The 16,369-nt window shown below is 38.7% G+C and overlaps 1 protein-coding gene across 1 annotated transcript in view; it reads right to left on the bottom strand.

Moving 5' to 3' along the window:
* Positions 1-16,369, bottom strand: part of ITPR2 (inositol 1,4,5-trisphosphate receptor type 2) — a 258,378-nt gene that overhangs the window by 72,461 nt on the left and 169,548 nt on the right. Inside the window, 7 exon segments of the mRNA XM_042470658.1 lie at positions 1,698-1,793; positions 3,654-3,764; positions 4,853-5,053; positions 5,677-5,933; positions 6,967-7,150; positions 8,014-8,201; positions 10,142-10,250. Coding sequence (XP_042326592.1) covers positions 1,698-1,793; positions 3,654-3,764; positions 4,853-5,053; positions 5,677-5,933; positions 6,967-7,150; positions 8,014-8,201; positions 10,142-10,250 — 1,146 coding nt within the window.

The raw sequence follows: 16,369 nt of genomic DNA, 5'->3' as shown, positions 1-16,369 counted from the left end.
TGAGATAAAATTGGAAGTTCTCCTGGAAGTCAGATGAACGTGCACCAGTGTCCATATTTCAATGTATAGAACACAAGCACATTGACTCAATTTGGACAGATGATTGTTCTGAGATACTCAAGGCCATTTCACACCAGCAGCTTATCTCTCACAGAAGCAGCTATGACCTTTTCTTAGCATTCCTGAGACTGTGAATAGACACATTAAATGAGCTGGTCTGGGAAGAGCTGTAGTGAATTTCCCATGAAAAGCTGGGTGTGTTTGGCCTGCTACAGACCGGCCAAAAAGGGCAGTCTGCTGGCAGCTTGTTTTGCTCCGTGAAAAAAAAAAGCAGGTTCTTTTTGCGGTGTGATACTGACACTGCAGTGCACCAATAGCGCACTCGCAATGTTAGTATCGTGCCGCAACATGCAGACACTAAGCGTCCATCACATCAAAATGGCAGTACCCATCTGTACAGGGCGCCACCATTTGGATGTATGGAATACGTGCTAGGGTTGCGACACCCCGAGGCAACCCTAGCACGTCATCAAGACATGCCATGAGGCCTGTCTGTACTGGTCCAATGGCAATTAAAGAAGAGCAACCCTACAGGGAGAACTTCAAGCATGTACCTAGCTTCATAGAAGCTGTTGTTTTTTTAATAAGGGTTCCACACAGATGAGGTAATGTCTATATCCGAGTGTTCACCTATATCCCTGAAGATATTGACCTAAAACACTAATCAGTCTTCGGCAGAAAAGCCAGTGGTGAAGGATTATCAAAGCTATAGGCTAAAGGTCGAGGACCATAGTGGCTTAACCCAGCAAAACAGTGCAGACCCTGTTTACATGGCTGCATAGTTTAAATATTACCCATGCCATGTAGGATACACAAAGATATGAACCAGCAAGACTTGGGTTCAAATATCAACTCAGTCATGAATTCCCGAGGTGCCTTTAGCCAAGATCTTTCTCTTACACACTTTAAGTCCATGCTTCCAAAGCTGCACTTCAGGAACGACAGACACACCTTGACAGAGTTGTTGTCAAGGTTACAACAAGATAGTGTATGTGAACTGTCTTAAACCCTTGAAAGTAATATTAAAAGCTAAAAATGATTTTTATAAGGGTCTACTTTCACCCCTTTTTTATTGTAAGCTCCAGAGCCCTCTTTACAAAATAGCTGTTACATGCTCCAAGTCCTTGTGATAGGAAAAACTCTATTTTAAACATATATATCTACATATACAGCAGGAATGCTTTGTTGAATTTAACATTTACTTTATTTTATAATATGCTTTCTTATGGTTTGAGGCTTTTATTGCTCTCAATTATGTTAGGGTCCCCAACTTTCAGTGTTCTGAAAGTATTTTATGATAACTGAGGCTGCTACCATACTGGCTGCTACCATACTTTAAGTGCCATGGCTCAGTGCTATGCAGTTCTGGGATACGGACTTTGTTGTGGCATTAGAGCTCTCAGACAGGGAAGACTAAACAGTTGCAAAACTAAAAAAAACCCAAAATCCCAGAACATTCAGTCATGGCTTCAGTGTAGATAACCCTTAATTAAGAAAGTACGGTAATTACAAAAAACAATCCTTGGAAGAAATATAAAATAAGGAAGTCAAAAAGACATATACCATGCATGCTTGACCTGCTTAAATATTATTTGTGACTTTTTGCTTCCAACTTAATATACAAAAAATGTTCTCACCAGCTCTCTTGGTCTCATGTTGAAAAGGATTCTCTCAGCATTCTCACTGTCATGCCTGCTTTCCATAATAGCCAGCAAAAGCTTGGAGGCATTATTCTGAGGACACAAAGGCAAATTGATGCATTTAAAATCTAATTCATGGATTAATGGTCCCTGTATTTGTTTTAATTGAGATTAAATGTTATCTTTATTAGATAACATTTTAAAATGTTTGAATCTTCCTTCTGCTTTGTTCTATGGAAGACATAATATCAGTACAGCGTACAAATAACTACTTGAAGCTACATATTTGCAAGTGTGTTTGCTGGATACATAATTGCACTGTTTTAATTGATAAAGGTTATATATTTTATTGCTGTCATTTATTGTATATTTATACTGGGTTGTAATCCCTTCTCAATCGACCTGGGAGAGGAAGGAAAATATATTTATATATTTATTTATTATAACAAGGCACCATATTATTCACTTCAGACAGCCTAGTAATACATACTGAAATATGCATCTAACCCAGTGTCATGGATAATATAATAATAATAATAATAATAATAATAATAATAATAATAATAATAATAAATAATTAATTTTATTTGTTAACCGCTTTTCCAAATGATCAAAGCAGTGTACAACACGAATATAATGGAGAAGCCAATCAAAGCAGCCAGTATAATGACTGCCAAAAGGAAGGCTTCATAACTGAAAGAGCCCTGCTCTGCATCACTGTAAGTTTCATCACTAATACTGATGAAATGTAGTGCAGAACTTCATTGACTGGTATTAGGATTTAAAGAGTATGTGCTCCCGAGAATTCAGCAACCACTGAAGATGGTACATATAGAATTCAGGCTGAAAAACATACTTAAATTGATTCAGATTAGCTGGAGTCAAAATGATCCTATCACTTTATGTGTGTTGGGAAAACACAGCCAAATTCTGCTGAATCTGTACCCTACTGAGGGTATTGTGCATACATCCATGTCTGTCTCATTCTATTTCCTTACTTGACCACTCAAAGAAACTGAACCTATGAACTAGCTCTTTTGAAAAGTATTGTGTTAAATGAGATATGAAAAGCCTGTCTCTGGTGTTTGTTTTGACCCTGTCTATGCATCTAAAGAAGCACTTGAGTGTTTATTGATGTATTATCAATTAATGAAAATGTAGTTGACCTTTATCTGACATGCTCGAGGTAGAGGCCAGCACCAGCATAGGAGCAGTTACTATATAACTGCTGCTGCTGAGAGTAGGTGTATGTTTTTTTTCTTTATTAAAATTAATATGTATTTTACGTCACATATAATGATATAAGGTGTAACCTAACATAAACATAATGCACAAATAGTGTAAAACACAGTGCACAAACCGCCTGTTAATTAAATCCCTGTGAAGCTTAATATACAGAAAGTCTATTTGGAATTATTGGTTAGGCTTTAGAAATTAAACCTCTACAGAACTGTTGATATTGTTGTGGAAGGGGCATGCTCCATTTGTTCTTGTTTGCAAAGTCAATACAATTATACCATTTTCAATAAATTTGCTAGTGACTTCAAGACCTTTGGAGGCTTTATAGAAGCTTGACATTTATTCTGATGGGCATATATTTTCAACCCAGTATTGTAACCGTTGAGATCCAGCATGATATAGTGGTTTGAGTGTTGGACTACAACTCTTGAGACTTGGGTTTGAATCCCCACTCTATTAGATTACTTTGGGTAAGTCACACTTCTCAGCTTCAGGGGAAGGCAATGGCAAAACCCTTCTGAACAAACCTTGCCAAGACAACCCCATGATAGCTTTGCCTTAGGGTCACCATAAAGTGGAAATGACTTGAAAGTGCACACAACAACAACAACAACAACTGTAACCTTTAAATGCAGCTTGACTATCTATTGTGCTCAGGGCTCATAGACCTAGGCCCGTGGAGGCTTAAAATGAGTATATATGTAAATGTTGTACCTTCAGTTGAAGCACTAGATCCATCCGGTATTTTCCAAGAGGATTGATATCATTTAGAATCAAGGCAATAATAATATCTATGCCATTAGACTCATGTGTAGCTATGCAGGTCTAGAAAATAATAGATATTTAAAAACAACAACACTGGATACGAACAATGTAGATTTTGCATTTGTTTCTATTTCAAATCCAGGTCAGGTGAATTAAACCTAACATTACACCACCTCTTCCACACCAGTTGTAATATATTAAATCTGAGTGCTTGATCCACAACTCTGCAGCATCATACCCTCCAACTTTCCTGACCTAGCAGGGACAGTTCTGATTAATCTTCTGCCATCCCACTTTTTTTAGATGTTTTTAAAATGTTCCAGTTTCTCTTTTCTCCCCACTTCCCCCCCTTGTCATTGGCTTATTTCAATTGCTGCAAACTGAGTTCATGTAATGTAATTAATCTAAGAGTGAGGGGAGAGGAGATGGAATCTTGTCCTTCCCTATAGGCTCAGGCAAAGCAAAATTCTGCAGCCTCTCTTAGCATGTTTTTCTCCCTTCCTTATAAACTTTTGCCATCTTGACCACATTCTGAGTTTGGCCACATGTGTCCCAATTTTCATCTGTGAATTGCTGAAGGGTATGCAGCACTTAGTGGAAAAGAGAGAGTTGGACTATTGCTCCACCATTAATGGAATACTGTTTAGGAACTTATTTGAACTCTAGAGTCCAACAGAAATGCAATACTAGCAATACTGAAGGCTTTGGATTTAAGGTTTATTAATCAAAGTATTAATCATATTGTATTGCAGGCACCAGACAGTCAAAGTTAATCATTTTTAGTCACATTTCTTATCATGGAAAAGGAAGTAAGGACATAAATAAATAATAAATGGGATTTGCTTAATTTTGGCTAGATGAGGTGGACTATATGATATATTTTGGACACTTGAATAAAGAAATGCAAGTATTAAACACCTGGACTTTTATGTGCATCATCAATATTAAATGTTAACATAAACCAGATAAAGCATATGTTAATTTTTAAAAAAATGTTGACTCCTAAAGATTCAAGTTTTTAACAGCATTTATAAAAATATAAAGAAATGAAACATCTGTTGATATAATGTTTCTAATTATGTCACTACAATTTTTATATTAATGTTCTGTGTTGTACAAATCCAGCTACAATGCTTAAATGGACCTACCTGGTTTTCATGGCATGGGCCTTGGCAATACTCTGTCAAGCTTTCAAGTGTTTGATTCACCAGAGCTACATTCTTCTCATTGATGTACAGCCCCAAAAGTCCTAGCCCACCTGTTGTACTTCCACAAATACAGTCCAAAAACTGAAGTGTCTCACATACTAGATTATAATTGGTTTTGTTGTTTTGATTCCTTAAAAAGTTCTGAAAATCATAAGAAAATTGTCAATGTATATGCAGATATAACATTGTAGTTTATCATACAGAGGAAATCCTATGCAGCAAGGTCTAAATCAGAAAAAACCCGCAAAAGCAGGTTGATTTTCACATGACGTAATTGTTAAAGTGGTATTACTGAAAGTAGACGGAAAATAGACAAAAGTCGCTCTTTTTTACTTTTGGAAAGTTCCAAAAGCAAAAAGGAATGGGTTTTGTCTACTTTTCATTCGGGTTAACACCAGTTTAACAATGACATGTGTGAAAATCAACCAGCTTCCTCAGACAGTACTGGGCTACACTGACCACTGGAAACGCAATACAGTATATGTCAGCTTCATATGTACATCCTTATACTGCTACTGTGCAATGAACCCTACTGCCATGGCTTCTTCAACACTGTTTGGGTATTTAAGTTTCAATGAGATCTAGAAACTGTACAATTTGTACTCTATGGGGTGTACAATCAGATAAGAGATAACATACCTTTTCAAATATTTGCTTAGTATGTGTTCATGCAAAGAGTTTCTCTCATTTACATCACACACACACACACACCATAAATAGCTTTGCAAAGTTAGGCTTAAAAGGATAGCCACTCAACATCATACCTGAAGTTCTCTATTGTGATTCTCACATAATAACTGAAGAAACCTCAGGATTGGCTGCATGATTACAATGGCAGGACTCATTGTTATTTCTTCTGAAGATTTTTCTTCTGCATTTCCTGCATCTGTTCCTGCACTCATAAGATCAATTTCTGGGTCCATTTCCCTGCGGTACACACAGTAAGCTTTAGAAGTTGCTGTGGAGGCTTCAGTTAATTGTCCTTTCATGCCTTCTTTCAGGTGAAGATTTGAATCTCTTACTACAGAGAGAGAGAGAGAGAGAGAGAGAGAGAGAGAGAACAGAACTGATGTGTAATTGTCATTAAAGTAGGCAAGTTACCACCCAGCATTTGAGAGGACCAGAAAGATGTGAAGCATTTTGACCAGTTAATGCATCTTGGCTCCCAACTGCTGGGATCTGCAAACACTTTGTGCGATGTAGGCAATTAAAGAAAATGTGAGGGCCTCCGAGATATGGCTTTTGATTAGTTAGAATCTGAAGTCATCCCTGGGGTTCTTCTATGGTGATTTAGGTTTGTTGGTGTGTGTCACCTTTCCCTAATGTACATCATGGACTAAAGCCACAATCTCTAAGCATCTGCTTTGTAATTTTCTTCCTCTTTCTCACCATCCCCACAACCCTCTGAATGGCTCCATAACCAGCTCCAGAGGAAATGGCTTCTTTCATGAAACTGTTTTCATGGCACACCAGATATGCTGCTGAGATGGCCAATTCCCTTTACCTAAGGGTAGAGTTGGCCTGCTATGGATGATAATTTTTTAAAAATCAATCACTCAGTCAGCCAGTCAATCCACCAGTCTTTTTTCTCTGGCAAGGAAATATTACTATGTGTGCATATGTACCTTCAAGTCACCAGTCAGTTTATAGTAATTCCATGAATCTCCTATGGTTTTGTTAAACAAGGGATACTTGGAGGTGGTTTTACCAGTTTCTTCCTTTGAAATATAATCTGCAGCATCTGGTGTTCACTGGCAGTCTTCCATCCAAATACTAATCAGGGCTGACCCTGCTTAGCTGCCAAGATCCCATATGATCTGGTGCCTTTAGGGTATATATCCAACAGCAAATATTAGTATAGCCATGTCAAATACAGACATTTTCATTAGTTTGTTTTTCCTCAACAACCTATCAAATTAATAATTAAACTGTAATAATTGTAGCTGAAGAGTGGGGCATAAATAATCCAAATAAATAAATACACTGTTGTTGTTTGGACAGTAGTTTGAAATGGAATCAATATTCTTGGTGAATGATACCCCTATTTTCTTTACCTCTCTTTTTTGGAACCGTAATTGTGAGATCATTGTCTTCCTCTTTCTTTTTGCTGCTCAAATCAATTGTGTTTACTGTTACTGTGGATCGGATTTCCTGCTGGGCAGTCTTCATCCGATCATACAGAACTTTAAAAAACCTTTCAGACTTTTTCTGCTCATTCAGTTGCTGAAAGAAGGAATACTGAAGGAGAAAAAGACAAGCATTTAGGATATCAGCACATTAATTATGAAGAAATCTTTACTATCATACTAATAGACACAAGAATATTACACTGCAGCCTGGCAACAGTAATCTGAGAGGGTGGTTACCTTGAATTTATGCCAGACACAAGTGGGGCTGTACTGTGTTGCCAGATCTGCAAGGCAGGGTCACAAGGAAGACATGACTACTTACTCAGAGCTTGGGAATACTGAGTTGCAAGCAACATGCTTACTTGTAACAAATCCCTCTCCCTTTTGTAAAAAGGGCATAACCAAATTATGTTTCAAGAGTAACACAACACATGGAGACAACAGCACAGTGCACAAAGTTTTCCAGTTTTTTTAAAAAGGCAATTAAAAGTACTGATAAAGCAACAAACAATTGGACAACCAATGCAGTAAGTAAATTTTCAAAAACAATCTCAAATAGGAAACCATTATCCCTTTAAAAACATTAATGAGTAAAAGAGGATAATGGGTTATGTAAAGTGCTTCCATTTGTCATTCCAAACTTATTGCCAAGCAGTTTCTTTTGTCCTGAGTTCTACGGCCATAAGAATGACAGATATATTCCTCTCTTCCCATTCTGCATTTTGACAGTGCATAATTACAGATGTTATGCCACTGTATGGCTGCACTCATTCAGTTTTGTTTAGATGTACTGTCTTTGTTGATACTGTACAAAACACTTATTGGATTTCACCTTGACATCATGAAGCCACTACCCCACATAAGGAAGAATTTAACAAAAATTGCTTGAATATATGTTTCAGTGCACCCTGAGGACATGTTCATTATTTGAACCACATATATACATATATACAGTATCGACAAATTAAATACCTGAATCTGCGTGTTTCCACCTTCAAGCAATGCAATACCAAGTAAGATAGCTTCAGAAAATATCCTGTCATTTTTGGTACTAACTATGACATCCGTGACAAGTTCTGATGCTCCTTCTTTATCCAAAAGACATTGAATGTCATGCATTGACACACCAGACCTATCTGAATCTTGCCCTGAAAAGCTACCTGGAAAAAGATCAAATGTATGTTAATATTAAGATCTGTTCCTTTTTAAAATATATGAAATGAAGTAATTCTTAGCTTAGTATAATATCATTATTTTCTCACAGTAAGCATTTGTCAATAACACACATACTACTTTTTCATATGGCAGCTTTTTAAATGCAAGGAGTAAAATGATCACCAAGCTTTAATTGGAGTCTTGGTTCAGCTCTAAAACACATGAGGTTTCAAAACATGGTGATACGTGGTTTGGTTACGTTCTGTCTGGATTAAGTGCTCAGAAACTTAAGGTCCAAAACACACTGCAGAAATAATCCAGTTTGAGGCTGCTTTAACTACCCTGGCTCAGTGCTAGGGAATCCTGGGAACTGTACTTTATTGTGGCACCAGAGCTCTCTGACAGAGGTGGCTAAATGTATCACAAAACTAAAGTTCTCAAAACCCCCAACATTGAGCCAGGGCAGTTAAAGCGATCTCAAACTGGATTATTCCTGCAGTGTGTTTTGGACCTTCAGTGTGCCCAAAGGGGTTGCTCACTGGGGTTGCTACAGGAAGCATACAACTTATTTGTTGCAGCAGTGCCACTGAGTGCTGATCAATTTCTGGGCATAATTCAAAATGTTTTATAATTGATTATAATCTATAAAGCCCTAAACAGATCAGGCCTAGGCTATCTGAAGCACTGTCTTCCTGTATAAAATGGCTTGGGTCTAAGATCTTTCAGTGAGTTCTTTTTCTCAGGTCCAAAACACACTGCAGTAATAATTCAGTTTGAGACAACTTTAACTGGCCTGGCTCAATGGTAGGGAATTCTAGGAACTGTAGTTTTGTAGGACATTTAGCCTTCTCTGTCAGCAAGCTCTGGGGCCACGATAAACTACAATTCACACGATTCCCTAGCACTGAGCCAGGGCAGTTAAAGTGGTCTCAAACTGGATTATTTTTGAAGTGTGTTTTGAAGCATAGTTTCATTCAGGCATGTTTGGCAGAAACAAAAGAGAGAGCCTTCTTGGTGGCTGCTCCTAAGCTTAGGAACACCATCCTTAAGGATGCTGAAAAGGTTCCCTCCTTGTCCTTCTGCAGGGAAATAAAACTCTTTTATTCCAATGGATCCCATGCTGGGGGAGGGAAGGAAGGAAGGAAGGAAGGAAGGAAGGAAGGAAGGAAGGAAGGAAGATAGGAAGATTCTGAAAGGCTTTCAGGAACTGACTGTAGTGGGATTTTCATGGCATGTTCTTTGATATTTATCTTCTGTCATTTAACTGATTTTTAAATGTACAGTCACCCCTCCTAACGTGTAGATCTGGGATCCACGACCTTAAATACACAGGAAGGGGCAACCTCCATTGTTTCCAAGGGCCGTGCCCCAGCGGCGCATGCCCTGTGTGCGCTCGCAGGAATGCACCCCATTCAAGCCTATGGGGTTTGGATATGTGCATGCCTCTGTTTTCGTGGGGGTGCGGTGGGATCCAGAACAGATCCTCCGTGAAAACGGAGTGCCTACTGCATTCAGTTCTACAGATTATTTAATTGCATTTTTTCAATTAACTTCTATATATTTTATTGATCTTTCTGTAGACATTTTAAACATATTTGTTTTCATTTTCATCAGCCATCCTGAGTCTGATAATTAAGCTAACAATAATGTAAATAAAAACAGGGCACCTCCAAGCACATGCAGAGCATGTTGCTCCCAGGAAGGGCTAGTCTCAGTGTTTAAAATCTGTCTTTAAAAAAATATTCCAAATGCTTGTGCTCCACTCATGTGCTTTACATTTACAAATGAAGAGTGCATGTTCAAGATTTCTTAACAACATCAGAGGTAACAAATAAGAGTTCAGTGATCCTAGGTTTCCACACTAGGCTGACAAACATTCACACATTATCACTGGAAAGAATAGTCCTACCAAAATTATTTCTTTCCAAAAATTGCTGTTACTTACCTCCTACTTGGCTGGCTTTACCAAAGTTACTAGAGAGAGGGCCATTGACGCTGCTTCCATAGTCACCTTTAAAATAGCGATTGAGAAGTATTTTCCTTAGGTTGCTGCCCTTTAACAAGGAAATTAAAATATTATGAAAAATCCTAATTTCACTGAATAGAGTCTTACAATTTTCTTCACAAGTTCAGAATACATAGAAAATTATATTTTCCCATGGAAAAAATACATTTCCACTCATCCATAGTTGTTATTGTTGTCTTCCCTGGTTTTAGAAGTACTCTAAGCACCTCAGTTAACCAGCCACACTGCAGAATTAATGCAGTTTGACACTGCTTTAACTATCATGCCTCCATCCTATGGAATCCTGGGATTTGTCATTTGTTGAAGCACCAGAGCTCTATGCCAGAGACGGCTAAATATCTCACAAAATTATAAATCCCTGAACTCTATAGCTTTGAGCGATGGCAGTTAAGGTGGTGTCAAACTGCATTAATTCTGCAGTGTAGATGCAGATCGTGTATATACAAATTTAGGGAAGTCAAGAATATTTTTATTATTCTAATTACCATTTTTATACGCTTCAGGAATAAGAATGTTTTAGTCAGGTAACTAAGACAAGTGTGTGAGTTCTAGAATGCTTCTTTTAGCTGCAACAGTACAGAAGTAAAGCATACAAATTCTTTTCCTAAGCGAAGTGCTTTAAATTATCTAATGGACTTTCAGCCTTACAAGAAGACAGGCAGAGAGAGACATATATTTAATAATAATAATAATAATAATAATAATAATAATAATAATAATATTTATACCCCACTCTTCAGCCAAAAGACTATCAGAGCGGCTTACAAATTTTTAATTAGACGTTTCCCTATCTTGCATTAGAGTTAGGTTTGTAACCATAATACCAGCAGTAAGGTTTTTCAATCTCCCTTCTTAGGGAACAACAATCAGTTTTTTCTTTTAAAAAAATCTTTGCACATTGCACAGGATTCTGAAGAATTCTTTCTAGGATGCAAACTATGTACATTCTCATCAGTCTCCTGTGCAAAGAAAGAGGGTGCATTTCAGGCCATCTCATGTGAGGGCCTGGCAATTTTTTCTGCAGTGCACCTGGAACTGGTACCATATTTATGTCCATTGGCTACAATTGTTTCTTTCTTTCCTGGAAACTCACCAGCACTGAAAACATTCCTGGAAACTCACCAATAAACCATAAACCACCACTCTGAGTTGTACTGTCCTAGAATGCATACAATATTCTGATGCAGCTGTGCTGTGTTTAAGCTAGAGGTTGGTAATATTGAGCAAACAGGGAAGCTTGTCCACCTTTACTAAACGTATAGCTGAAACCCCAGAAAAACCTCCAAGAAACCTCCAAATCCCTTGGCCATAATTTGAAAGCCAGTTACTTCTGAGTGAACAATAAGCATGATTGTTGAGAACACACATGTGCTCTGTGGCACCACCATGTTAATCTGAGTGCTTTTATTCACATTTAGGGACATAAACGATCCCCATCCATTGATCACAGAACATAGGATGCCTTCTATAGCTCTTATTTGTACATAAATGTAAATAGTGCTCAGCTGACTCTCAATGCTTATGTAATGACATTAGGAGACATAGTATAGCTTTGAAGAGACAGTATAACAGTCCTATTGTTTCCCATAAATGCCATTCTTTTGTCTCTAACAATAGCTACCAGAGGGCAAGAACAAAGACCAAGGGAAGAGGAAAGAGAGAGAGAGAGAGATTATTGCTAGAAAAGGAAAAATCAGTTCTAAAAGAAAAATACTGTTTCAGCACATGAGTTTTTAATGGCTTTACAGTGACCCTCCCATAAGACCCCTAACCTTGTAAGAGCACTTTCCCAAAAGTAAGTGTGTATACACACACACACACACTCAGTTTATTAGGCAGATGTTCCTTAAACCCTTCTAAATCCTTGTGGTGGTGATGGTGCTGACAATGATGTACCTTCAAGTCAACTCTGACTTATGGCAATCCTATCATAGGGTTTTCTTGGCAAATCTTATTCAGAGAAAGCTTCCCATTACCTTCATCGATTGTTCAAAGTCAGACAATGGCTTTCCATGGCTCCCAGAACCCTACTCCAACCACTACACCATACTATCTCTCACTGACAAACCCTAGTAGAAGGCTCCAGAAACATTTCAGTCTAGCACACATTTGCTGTAGGCACAGAAAAGGACTATATGTGTCATCTCTTGCTATTTACATGAAATTTGAGTGTGTGTAAATGCAAGTGTGCACATATCCTTAACTCAACCCCACCCTTTAGTCTCATGTCTTCTTGTCCCTGTGGTTTGAATAATAATTTGAGACTGGGCCCCTGGTTTGGCTAAGGGCTTCAGATAAGCTCCTTTAGATGTAGGACTAAAAAGGGTTATGCTGTCCTTCACTTGGCAGGCAGTATTAATACAAGATATCATGTTGTTGTAAATATAAGCAAATCTCCTGGCCCTCTGCCCCTTCCTGCTCAACAGAACAGTACCTGCTGACTTCATACTCCAGAGTTCAGTATTTTTAAATCCCATGGGCCTAAAATGTAGATAGAAGTACCCCTAAGCAGACCCCAATCCTCCTTTTCCCTTCCCTTCCTCTATTATCTCCTTCCCTTCCTCTGTTGTCAAACCCTAAACTGTGATTATAAACTCTGTTGGACAGGAATCCTTTTCCTTTCTGTTCTGTTCGGTTCTGTAAACAGAGCTGGGGATGCTTAGCCTGGAGAAGAGAAGGTTAAGAGGTGATATGATAGCCCTGTTCAAATATTTAAAGGGATGTCATATTGAGGAGGGAGCAAGCTTGTTTTCTGTTGCTCCAGAGAACAGGACCCGGAACAATGGATGCAAGCTACAGGAAAAGAGATTCCACCTGAACATTAGGAGGAACTTCCTGACAGTAAGGGCTGTTCGACAGTGGAACACACTCCCTTGGAGTGTAGTGGAGTCACCTTCCTTGGAGGTCTTCAAGCAGAGGCTGGATGGCCATCTGTCGGGGATGCTTTGATTGTGATTTCCTGCATGGCAGGGGGTTGGACTGGATGGCCCTTGGGGTCTCTTCCAACTCTATGATTCTATGATTCTATGTGCACATCAGTAGGTAGAACAGAAAGAAACACACATACAGACCTTCAGCTCACATACACACACCTTCACAGCTCAAGTCCAAGGTATTTGAAAGACCCTTTTTTGAGCCTGTTTGAGCTTGAAGGTCTTTAGGGGAGGACCTGCTTCTGTCCTACCAGCTTCTCAGCCTCAGTTGGTGGCAACAAGGGAAGAGGACCTTCTCTGCATCTGCTCCTAGACTTTTGAACTCCTGCGCTCAGCCTGGGAGGCTAGGATGGCTCCCTATTTGATCTTCTTCCACTGGCAAATGAAAATTTTCACTATTCCACCAGGCTTTTACAAATCGACTGTGATTCTCTTTTAATAGTGTGCTGTTTTAATGATTTCTTTTAAAAAATATTCCCCCTTTTAATGAATTTTAAATGGTTTAATCTCTATAGATTGTTTATGGTCTACATATTTATGTGTGTTGTGTGTATGAATCACCTTGGAAGGGTTCAAATTAATCACCCTCATCATCATTAGCACCACCAACATCACCGCCACTGTCTTAGTATTTATTATTGTTATTATTGTTGTTGTTCAGGCTAGCTGGAAGGGATGGATAGAAATAGGCATAACATTAAAGGACCTACTGCAGCTTTGCCAGTTAAATGTAATTCCAGTCCAAAGCAGATGGACACAGCCACAAATTAAATAGTACAGGCTTTGCATGCGGCATGCCTCTGTTAAAGTCATGACAATTTTGTCTCAATAGCAATGCCTCTGGCCAATGTGTGCCTGTAGCTGCGCTATGTGAGTCCAAAAATATGTACCAGATTTTCCAGCAGCTTCTTCTTGAGAAAGGGGCCACCCACACATCTCAGCTGTTTCTCATTAAGCAGGGATGCCCCTAGTTACAAACACGCAGATGTTCTAGTCCCCCACAGATACATGCTACTCCCACTTGCATTTCCAATGAAATGCATTTCCAATGTGTCTGTCAGAAATGTGTCATGATAAATGGAGGCGTACTGAGGAACCATGAGGCTAATCACTTGGTTTTTTAAAAAATGACAAAATTCACAAAGATACAACCTTTTCTCATCATCTAAACATGAACTTTTTTTTTACATTTAAGTAAGTAGCTGCCCCCCCCCCACACCATTCATTTTGTCTTTCTTCATGAAAGAGCACTACTCATCAGTGTAAAATATCATAGGGTACAATGTAGGTACATATATCCAGATTGTCCTTGTTATGTACCATTCAGTCAACTATTACTTATGGTGACCCTATCATGGTAAGATTTATTCAGAGCAAGTTTGTATTGTCTTCCTCTGGGGCTGAGAGTGTGTGACTTGCCCAAGGTTGTTCAGTGAATTTCCAGGGATGAGCTTGGACTCCCAGAGTCCAGCACTCAACGCTGGCTCTCTTTATCCATATTTCCTCAACAATTACCATGCCAGAAATAGATTCCTGGGTACCTTAAAATGACTGAGCAGCAAGCATAGGCTTGCCAGGCTTCTCTGGGTGTCAGGGTGGGTACCCTAATCTAAGGGAAAGTGTCAATGGAATAGAAGAGTTTGATCATTTTGTATGAGTTGACTTAAAAGCTGGGGCACACGTCTTTACCTTTTCTAGGCTGGCCCCAGGACAGTGTCTAGAGGCATTCACTTGCTCCAAGGGTTTGCCCCCAGTACTAGATTCACTAAAGATAGACCTCATGACCACACAGTTGTCCAATTACATATTGAAACCATCTAAACTAGTGATTTATTGCCATATCTATAGGCTATCCAACTGTACCATTTTGACAGGGACAGTCCCAATTAATCCTCTGTCATCCCACTTTTTCAGCTCTTTAAAAAATGTCCCAGTTTCTCTTTTCTCCTCCCACATCCCTCTTTGTCTTCCATTTATTTCAGTTACTGCAAATTGAGTTGAAGGAGCAAAAGAAATTTGCATTCTGTTAACTCAGTGGGGGAGAGAGAGGAGAGAACAGGAGGGGGCCTAATATTGTCCTTCCCAGTAGGCTCTGCAAAAGCAATCTTCTACAGCTTCTTCCAGCTTGTATGTTCTTCCTCACTAATAACTTTGACCATCTTGGCCAAACTCTGATCTTGCTTGACCACATACATGCTGGTCTTCATATGTGACATATGGGGACATATATATTTAGAGACAGAGCATTCCACATAATAATAATAATGTAATGTGTGTAAAAAAATGTGATGTTTAACTCTCCTGAACAGATGCCACTTAATTTTACTCATAGTGCATTTATTACCATGACAGAGTGAAAAGCATCTCTCCATCTCTTTTTCCTTATATCATCCGTTTTTCATGAACCTAACCTATCTTCTCCATTAGGCTGCATCCACACTGCAGAAATAATCCAGTTTGATACCACTTTAACTGCTATGGCTGAATGCCATGGAATATTGGGAGCTGTACTTTGTTGTGGCACCAGAGCTCTCCGACAAAGAAGGCTAAATGTCTCAAAAAACTACAGTTCCCAGAATTCCCTAGCAGTGAGCCAGGGCAGTTAAAGTGCTGTCAGACTAGATTATTTCTTCTTGAGGGGAGGCCCAGCAGGATTATTTTTGCAGTGTGGATGCAATTTAGTCGTCTGTTCCAAATTTTGTATGAACTGAACTGATATTGAATGGCTTTCAAATAAAATCACTTTCATTGCTATATTTATTCCATAATCTTTTATTTTAAAGAAAAGACATATACTGAAATTGCTATTTAATTCCCTCATTGAAATAAACAGGAACTTTGACATTTGATTGTACACCAAGTTTCCAGTCTTTCGGCTGCAAAAGTAGGTTGTAGGTTGTAACTCTATTGTGAAATCACCAAAGCCAGTTGGGAGACTTCAGTAAGATTTCCAGTAATCAGAGGCTAGGCCAGGGTCTCTCTCTCTCTCTCTCTCTCTTATTAGAAGAAAATAATTTAGGCACTAAACCAAGGAGGAAGTGGGCAGCATTAGCACTTTATGGTAGGGAAGATAAATGCTCTTGTCTTGCTTTCCATATGGCATAATACCGAAGTTAATTCAATTGGGATCTGAATAAAAAAAATCAGCTATGATAGTCTACTTTAGACTGTGAAGAAAAACAAATATAGGGATTTTTTCATATATAAAAAAAAG

The sequence above is a fragment of the Sceloporus undulatus genome, chromosome 5 (assembly GCF_019175285.1).
Source record: "Sceloporus undulatus isolate JIND9_A2432 ecotype Alabama chromosome 5, SceUnd_v1.1, whole genome shotgun sequence".
Lineage (NCBI taxonomy): Eukaryota > Metazoa > Chordata > Lepidosauria > Squamata > Phrynosomatidae > Sceloporus > Sceloporus undulatus.
The sequence above is the reverse complement of the archived record's forward strand: the minus strand, read 5'-3'. Positions and strand labels throughout refer to the sequence as shown.